The following is an 8623-nucleotide window of genomic DNA, read 5'->3' on the forward strand; positions in this document are numbered from 1 at the left end:
TATGCATCCCCTTACCTGTGTTATTTATTCATGGGGCCTTTGATATTCATAAGGAATCCATTTAACTCATTCCATAACTCACCTCTTTGATACTCTTGTGGTTAGCATCTAAATATAATCACCTTTTTTTATACAACTTTTACAGAAAAAACAATATGAAATTCCAAAATTATACATATATATAGGATATAATTATGCATCCCCTTACCTGTGTTATTTATTCATGGGGAGTTCGTGACCCTGAATCCAACATTTATAATTAAAATAGTGTAATAGTTATTGTGAACTCAAAAAATTTACAATCTTGCAAAACATCATTCACTTAACACCCATGTCACAATCAATGTTTACAGCGGATGTGACAAGGAAACAATGAAGGCACACATCTAAACAAAATGCTTTCAAGAATAAAGTTATTTTCTGCTTGCAGTTATGTGGTATCTTTTTTTAACGGGACATTCTTCTTCAAAACTGAAAACAAACCACCTTTTTTCTTCTCCTTATCTTTTTCTTCCTCAATAGCCTGCAGATAAAACATTTTACCAATTTATTAGAAAACCATCCCATAGTACTGTTGGATATCGTTGCATCAAGGGAGATGAATGAGCATAAAACACAAAACAAACACCTCTTTAAGAATCCTCTGAAGGATTATTGTTATTTCAGAGAATTCAGGCCGTTCTGCCGGATCTTTCTGCCAACATTTGTTAAGTAGTTCTGCCAGTCTTGGATTCACATCTTTGCGGATCGTAGGCCGCAATCCCTACAGAAAATTAATAACTCAAAACAAACAAACAAACATGTCTCTCGGCATTTTAACTATCATAGAATTAGATGACATATTTCGATAGCCCTTCAAAGGAATAGTATTGAAGCTGAAACCTTTTCCACTACTCCTACTGCTGCCTGCAATGGTGTTAGATGCTCATACGGTAACTGCAAAAGGACATATCAATCTAATTAAACGACTAAAGCATGCATATATTCAAAATACTCTTACAACTAATGAGAGGGCCAGTCTGACAATTACATAAGATACATTGATTCGTGCTTGTTTTCAAGATTCAGACTTCATCAAAAAAAATTCCAGTGAAATGATTTGGATGGCCATGTCCATATTCAGATGAATTTCATCAAATTCATTTTCATACAAGTGAGTGAGAATTCACGCAAAATAAACCAAGATTATCGCAGGTTTAAAGACTAAAATTCCAAATCTAAGGATATTTTGAAACTTTTTAAAAGGCTTTTTTAGTAAAAACCTTTTAAAAGGGCTTTTTAAGCCTTATGAGGCTTATATAGGAAGCAGGCAGCGTGACCTGCATGCAGAAGAAAGTGGTGCCATGTCAATGCTAACATGGTCTCACGCCAGCATCACGCTAACTCATCTAACAGCCACCCTCATGCCACCTCATCAACTCCAGATCCTTTATCAGAAAAAGCAAACGCTCAAAATGAGCTAGCGCAGAAAAAGAAAAAAAAAAAAAAGATGTTTAACGTGATAATAAAAATGTAATAAGGAAAAAGAAGCAGCAGCAAAACTAGCTTTAAAGGGAAAGCCTTCAATTTCCTGTCATAAAGTGAGGATGAGCATAGCATAGAGAAGAACTAAGCAGTACAGAACATTTAGAGCAGCAGAACTTTTGGTGTTAGTGTCTTGTGAAATTTTCACTAGAGTCATTTGGAAGTTCTTGGAAGAGATTTTTGTAATAAGAATTCAGAGGGAGGCAACAGAGTTGGGTGTTTCATATCAGAATCCAAGAACTCACCGTGTTTCAGTGAAGCATCTCGAACATCATTTCAGTGGAATCATCATTCGATTTTATTCATCCAATTTTGGGCATTCTTTCCTAGTAGCATATATAGGTTTATCTACCATTTCTAAATATCTCTCTGACCATTGTAAGAGCTTTTAATTCTTCTTCACCTTCTAAATATCTCTTTGACCATCAAACATCGTAATAGTGGCATATATTATGGTAATGATTGTAGGCATCAACAGTTACTCATTGAATATGTTTTTTCCTTTATTTTTTAGAAATGACTTCTGAGAATCTTTTACAACATAGAATGAGCACATGCTTACCTTGCCAGTCAGCAGTTCCCATATCACGATTCCGAAACTAAATACATCAGCTTTGTGATCATAAGGTCGATGTTCAATTACCTGTGGAATATCATAAAGCAAGTTTTATTATACAGGACACAGAGAAATTTCTCATTGAATGTCTACCTTGCACTTCAAATTTAAAGCTTGCATTAGAAACACATATTTCCTGAAGGTAGGACATATGTTACCTCCGGAGCCATCCATCTGTAGGTACCAGTCTCTGCTGTCATCACTACGCCAATTTGTGATTGGACACGAGCAACCCCGAAATCAGCAACTTTAATAACCTAAATTAGAGCACACCTTTATACATCACCTCCAAACTTCTACTCTCACACTCAGAGATAGGAACTCTGTTACTTCTATTACCTCATGTTCATCAATTAAAAGATTTGCTGCCTTGAGATCTCTATGTATGATATTGGATTGATGAAGATAATCCATCCCTTTTGATACATCAATTGCTATCTTAATCACAGTCGGTAGCTTAAATGTACCATGTTTTTTATGCAGATAGTCATGGACACTCCCTCCTGACATGAACTCTGTTTTCATCAAATGGAAATTTATCAGAAGCCAGCACATACTGAAGTCTTAGATGCAATATGGAGTTGGTTGTGCACCTGTAACAATGCATAGCTTGGGAGGTCGAGTGCAAGCGCCAATAAACTGTACAACATTCTTGTGGCGAACTTTTCTATAAGACAATCAATATGCAATTTGCAAATGGCATAATGTGAAAACATCTTATAGTTATTGGATTGGAAGGATATATTTTATCACTAGTTAGTTTTCATATGGATCTAACCTACAACTCTCAGGATATCTTAAATATATCACATTGGAAGGGCTTACAACAGATTGTATCACAGTTATAGATAGCTTCCTTCACACATTGGACACCATAGAGGAAAACTGCAAATCAAGTTTCTTATACATTCGCCTAAGATGTTCATTCATTCACCACACAATGGCATATTTCTATATGGGATGTATGGTCAAGTTTGACAGGCATCACAAACTGTTTAATGATCCTTGATAACACATTATCACATTCTAATGTTTTCCTGCTTTAGATAAGAAAATAAATTGTAAAGACAATAAATTAACATCTCAAAGAGCCCAAACATTTTTGTACTCCAATATCCTAGTCCTCACAGCTATAGCCTGTGTGCCAATCAAGGGGGACAACAACGAAAAAGCTTGAGAGAATTAAAAAGCATTAGAGATACTTATACAAATTAGAAAACCCAACAAGGATGGAAATGATTTAATCCCTTCAAATGAATATCAATGCCAATGTTTCTATGCATACATTGAAATGGACAAAAAACATTTCCTAAAGAAACACTTTAACCCACACCTCATGATAGAAACCTCCTGAGCAAATTCTTTTTGCAGGTCTTCATTTAATTCTGATTTCAGAACTTTAATAGCCACATCTTGGCCACGGTATGTACCCCGAAACCTGCATTAAATTGGCATTTTTAATTCTTAGGCTAAGAAAAAGTTTGAAGCTAGAGAAATGCTAATACTTACAGATCTCCAAATGATCCACTTGCCACTTTATGATCATATTTAAGTAGTTCAGGATCGATTTCCCAGTCATCAGTACCATAAGATGGGATTCTAAGGAACTCCAAATTTGAGTTCCTAGCAAATGGTGTTACCACATCATCAGGAGGTTGTCCAATGAGACTTTTTTTCTCAATTTCTTTCTGTCATAGATCCAGATTACCACTAAAATTTATTAGCATTGACCCAGAATTTATCATCCTTCCAGAATTCCAATGATGACCTAATCGCCATTAACGTTAACGCACTATCTAAAAGTGCAATTAAATTAATATGACCTCTTAAAGACACAAAAAACTTTGCATTTATATAATCATAAGAAATTTTATGTCACCCAGCTTTTTATTTAAATTCTTGGAGTATTACTGGCTTCAAAATGAAACCCAATAGATATTATCTTGATGCCGGTTTTCCTACAGATGAATATATTATATAAATGGCTGCTCATGGATCTGCATACCTCTCCAGAAGCTATCATAACTTCCAATTGTTGCTGCAACTCTTGGGTATCCTGTCATAAAGACACATAATCCTGACATTCATAACCAAAATAGAGAAAGACAAAAAGTGGATTTATATGTCACGAATACATTGCTTATTAATACAATGATTCCAATACCTCAGTTGGCCAGCCATCTACAACGAAAACATCTAAAGAAAATCCATCATCAGTTGAGAATACATGAGCTTCACGGATGTTGAGTCCCACTTCCGAAAGGGCATATGATATCTGCACATCCCACATGCTATAATATCAGATGTAAAATATTGCAGTTTGTAGAATAATATTTTATAAATCAAAGCATTATTCATAATCCCTCTTTCAGTGACACAATTTACCTCACCAAGAAGTTTTTGTTTATCTGAAGTTGAAAAGGTAACTTCGTGTATGGGATAATGTCTTAGTCATCCAACAAAAGGAAACGTTTAGTAAGTGGACGGTGGTAATAAGAATTGACGGATGCAGATACATGCAAGGCCAGAATTACTATCTATGATTGCTGAATCTACATAACATATGCACATCTTACCTGGATAAATAGTCATCATCACTACTGATGTCTTTGTCATTATCACCTCCTGACGATTTGTTCAACCCTAGTGCCAATGCCTCTAAGTTTACAGAAGATCCAAATGAAGGAGGAGCAAGAATGCTGACATAAGAAGCTTCAATCTTAGAGGTATTAAATTAGGACTATAAAGAATGAAATAAAAGAACAAGAAACTTCAAAGATGACTTGATACCTTAACTTTGCAATAGCCTCTTGTTTTTTCTTTGGATTTTTTGAGTCACTTGCTTCTGAATTTTCCAATCCAGTGGGGAGAACCTATTTTCAACAAACCCATAAAGTAAAAGGAACCTTCATATCTTGAAACTCAAATTGCATATCTGATTACTTTAGTATCACTCAGCAAAAAGACATTTTTCTTGATACTTTTCCAGGCCAATACCTTAATAACAATAAGAAGCTTCAAGCGTAAATTTCTAGAAATTTTCTCATTGTTTTAAAAGCTTTACCTCCTGAAGAGGCTTTCCATTTCTAATTTTATATTGTACATGCTTAAGCCTAAGGCTTGCATCCCTTCAATTCTTTGTAATTTAAAATCTATACTTCTTCTGAGATCTAACCAAGGAATTTTCTTTGCCTTCAAACCTTTCAACTCACTAATCTCAATCATGAAGAATCTAGGAATAGCCTTGCAAAATTAAAAGTCCGGTTGGAAGTAGTGAGAAAATGAAATTCAGAAACATCAATAAATAATAAAAGGTTTTTAGGCTGATATCATCATGTTCAACATATGTGGTAAAGCTAAACCTAAACTTACATGAATAGATCTAATATGGAAAAAAGGAGGGCCCGTTTTGTAAGTTCTTGCCAATTCCAGTAGTCTTTTGTGCTCCAAAACATCTTCAGCCCTATCAAGATTCACATCCAAAGCATATCTGCAATAAATCGCCCAACATTTTTGAGCTCACAGCACAACCAAAGCACACAAAGGAAGAATTGGCAAAAAACTAGAAAGCCAGAAAACAATGAAAAAGGCAGTATGAAGTCATGATGTGGCTGTTATAGATAAAATCAAAACATCTCAAGGGGATAAAGGATGACTGTACATGATAACTTTTTGTACTGTCATTGCTTTCATTCTTTGTTTTACTTTTTCTTTTTTCTATGTATGTGCCGATTGCATAGACCAAGAGTGGATTGTACTCAAACATTGTATGTTATTGATCCCATGGCTCAAGTTCAACCTTCCATGGATGTTAATCAAATTCTCTCTCTCTCTCTCTCTCTCTCTCTCTCTCTCTCTCTCTCTCTCTCTCTCTCTCTCTCTCTCAAAACAAGGTCAAAAGACTAAGTATCACACTTTGAAAAGCTTTGCATTTGATCGTATTTGACTATGCTTTCCACACATCTTCAACCAAATTCCAATCCTTGCACGAATTTCTCTCACAATCACAATTTGCCCCCTCGATTGCAACATCCATTGGTAAAGTTCTTGAACATTGAGAGTCGCTACTCACTTTCACATGTATTTGGTTGAACTGTAATATTTTCGGTCTCATAGGTCATATTTGACCTCCTGAAAACAATAATAGAATCTATCTATCTATCTCTCGCCTCGTCTAATTTCAAGGAGATTAAAACAAAATATAAACGCATGAAAACTCATAGGAGGATTTCAACCAGTTTGAATAAAAATAAAACAACGTAGATCCATGATTTCAGAAAGATTAAATGAAAATACATTAACATCAATATGATTCCAGTTCAATACAAATGTCAAAAAACACATCAAGCCATATATGGTTTCTAACCAGATTTTAATACAAATGCTGAGGACACGTCAATACCCATATGTGTTTTTGTTGAAAATACACAACAACAGTATACCAAATATAGAGTAATTGGGTATTTTTTATATACAACCACATACCTTAAAGGTAGACGTTGGAAATGAGCATGAAGATCATCTACAAACCCGACACTATCAAGAGCTTCACTACAAGAATCCCGTAGCCGTGTGATAATGTTTTCGCACACCTCTCTCTTCTTCGCATTTGCCAAGTCAGTCGGTCGCTGCGCATCAGATTCCATGGAAGCTGTAGAAACCCTAATGTCCTGATAAATATCTACAGAACAGAGCAACTTTAGGGCCAAATATGCACTTAGTTACTTAAGCATTTATTAGATTTGTCTGTGCAAGAGACATAAGAGATTTCTAGGTGCAAACGCCATAGGAGATTTCTCTCTGCAATATGAAAACCTGTATATTACAAGGGAAGAAAGAAGAAGCAGAACTTACCATTTTTCTGCTGTTATCCACCCTCTCCCAAAGTCAACAAAATTAAAAGTAGATAAATTGTTTCCTCTCGCTTTTGGTTACAGCCACAGGAGTGGGTCTACTCCATGGCCAGACGAAGAAGAAGAAGAAGAAGAAGAAGGCATGAATCCCACTCCATGGGCGGTGGGACCTTCTTCCGTCGACTGTACGTACCGTCCATATCTCACTTGAACACACAATATGTATGTACTGTATACAAATTACAAATTACAATATGTACATCATTTGACAACTTCTCCTCCTTGACCAACGAACCAACCAACACATGGTCCCAACACCAAGACCCGGCCTTGGGACCATACCATCTTTCCTTTTGGGCACATACTTCTTCTTCAACACACGGAACATGAACTGCTACGTATTGTACTCGACGTTCTGCTGCCAAATAATTGTGTTTCTTAGGTAGGGGATTTGTTCTCTCACATTTTGTATTCTCGTCACTTTTTGCCAAAAAAATTAATGAAATACAAAGAAGGGATGGGTGCCCGTCTTTGCTAACAGTAGCGGCAACTTCCTTGCTCGTGAGCAATCAATTTGTTGTCGCTATGTGTGATTTGACAATGTCTTAATTGACATAAATTTCTACATCCCTCGTTAGTGAAAACTTCTAATAGCATAGGAGGTTATGAAGCCAAATGAGGAATCCGTACGATTTCTCAAATAGTTTTGTTGGTCAAGGTGAATGGGAAAGCCCAATGACTAAGAATCCATTAGATGTAGTTGTCCATACCTAACAAGCGAACAATGTTGTTTGAAATTATGAATAGTACAAATTCACCAAGTGTTCAAAATCAACTCATCTCCTTGTCGTACACATAATGTCATAGCTATTTGGAGTCAGTATTGGTAACAATAATATTTATAATCACATTCTCAAACTTTTACATCAGTTAGATGATTGCTTTCATTAAGCATCCCTGTTTCAACTACATTAAGAAAAAGCAAAATACACATGTTTTGATGTTGTAATTGATAGTTTATACAATCATAAGGTTCCATTAGACATGCTAAAAGAGTTGATAGTTTACATCAATGTACTTTTCCTTCTTGTGTGCTGAAAAGAGTTGCAAAAGTTGTCTTACTCAATGAGCTATAGAATAAATTGTATCCCCAATACATTATTATAACGTATATATGATATTTTCGATCAAGATAGGATTGTCCACTATTAAAGATGCTATGTATAATGATCTCCACAATTATTGTTTGCATTACTTTCAAAGGTCAAATAAAACACGAATTTCGACAAACCTTGTCATGGGGGTGACAAACGAAGCCAATTCCTAAAAACAACAATTTTCAAACAAGGATGTTTTAGACAAATTGCCCAAAATCGGACCTATTGAAGGTTGATTACCTAATCTACCCAAAGAAAGGCTAATTTAGTTATTGGTCTTAATTTGAAAAGAGGGTCTAAGTAGAGGACCGATGAGTAGTGTAGCTATTTTTCATCAAATGAAGAAAGTGTGGGAACAACACACCATGGACACGTGGTTCCATGTCAGTATAGTTATGGTTGTTGCAATTGACGTTGCTTGGCCAAGAGGCACCAAAAGTCAACACTTAGGATTGGCCTCAACCCAAATTCCA

At 35.6% G+C, this 8623-nt stretch overlaps 1 protein-coding gene across 2 annotated transcripts; it reads right to left on the bottom strand.

Annotated features, from left to right (window-relative positions):
* Nucleotides 1-137: 137 nt before the first annotated feature.
* LOC147868080 (serine/threonine-protein kinase STY46-like) lies at nucleotides 138-7141 on the bottom strand. Of its 2 annotated transcripts, XM_087315061.1 has the most exons (17): nucleotides 6995-7141; nucleotides 6626-6821; nucleotides 5513-5630; nucleotides 4931-5013; nucleotides 4717-4839; nucleotides 4526-4586; nucleotides 4305-4415; nucleotides 4146-4196; nucleotides 3650-3828; nucleotides 3474-3578; nucleotides 2734-2807; nucleotides 2480-2655; nucleotides 2299-2397; nucleotides 2087-2167; nucleotides 883-936; nucleotides 629-763; nucleotides 138-523 (listed from the first exon to the last, which is right to left on the bottom strand). In XM_087315061.1, exons 2-17 carry the CDS (start codon nucleotides 6784-6786, stop codon nucleotides 431-433), a joined length of 1704 nt encoding a protein of 567 aa, XP_087171187.1. In that variant the 5' UTR covers nucleotides 6787-6821; nucleotides 6995-7141; the 3' UTR covers nucleotides 138-430. The 2 variants fall into 2 exon arrangements, 1 of the variants encoding a protein (XP_087171187.1); XR_015529338.1 differs by lacking the exons at nucleotides 138-523; nucleotides 6995-7141 and adding an exon at nucleotides 1263-1427 and having other exon boundaries at nucleotides 682-763; nucleotides 6626-6975.
* Nucleotides 7142-8623: the final 1482 nt, after the last annotated feature.

This window comes from Azolla caroliniana, unplaced genomic scaffold (genome assembly GCF_043228905.1).
Source record: "Azolla caroliniana isolate FFs.n. ecotype wild unplaced genomic scaffold, voAzoCaro1.0.p SCAF_1, whole genome shotgun sequence".
Taxonomy (NCBI): Eukaryota; Viridiplantae; Streptophyta; class Polypodiopsida; order Salviniales; family Salviniaceae; genus Azolla; species Azolla caroliniana.

What these genes read in the sequence shown, in the direction of transcription:
- LOC147868080 (XM_087315061.1), bottom strand. Translation starts at nt 6,786, where the DNA reads ATGGAATCTGATGCGCAGCGACCGACTGACTTGGCAAATGCGAAGAAG. An exon ending in GAGGCTATTGCAAAGTTAAG is followed by an intron (nt 4,840 to 4,930) that starts GTATCAAGTCAT and finishes TTCTTATGTCAG; the next exon opens with CATTCTTGCTCCTCCTTCAT. An exon ending in AACAAAAACTTCTTGGTGAG is followed by an intron (nt 4,416 to 4,525) that starts GTAAATTGTGTC and finishes TGGGATGTGCAG; the next exon opens with ATATCATATGCCCTTTCGGA.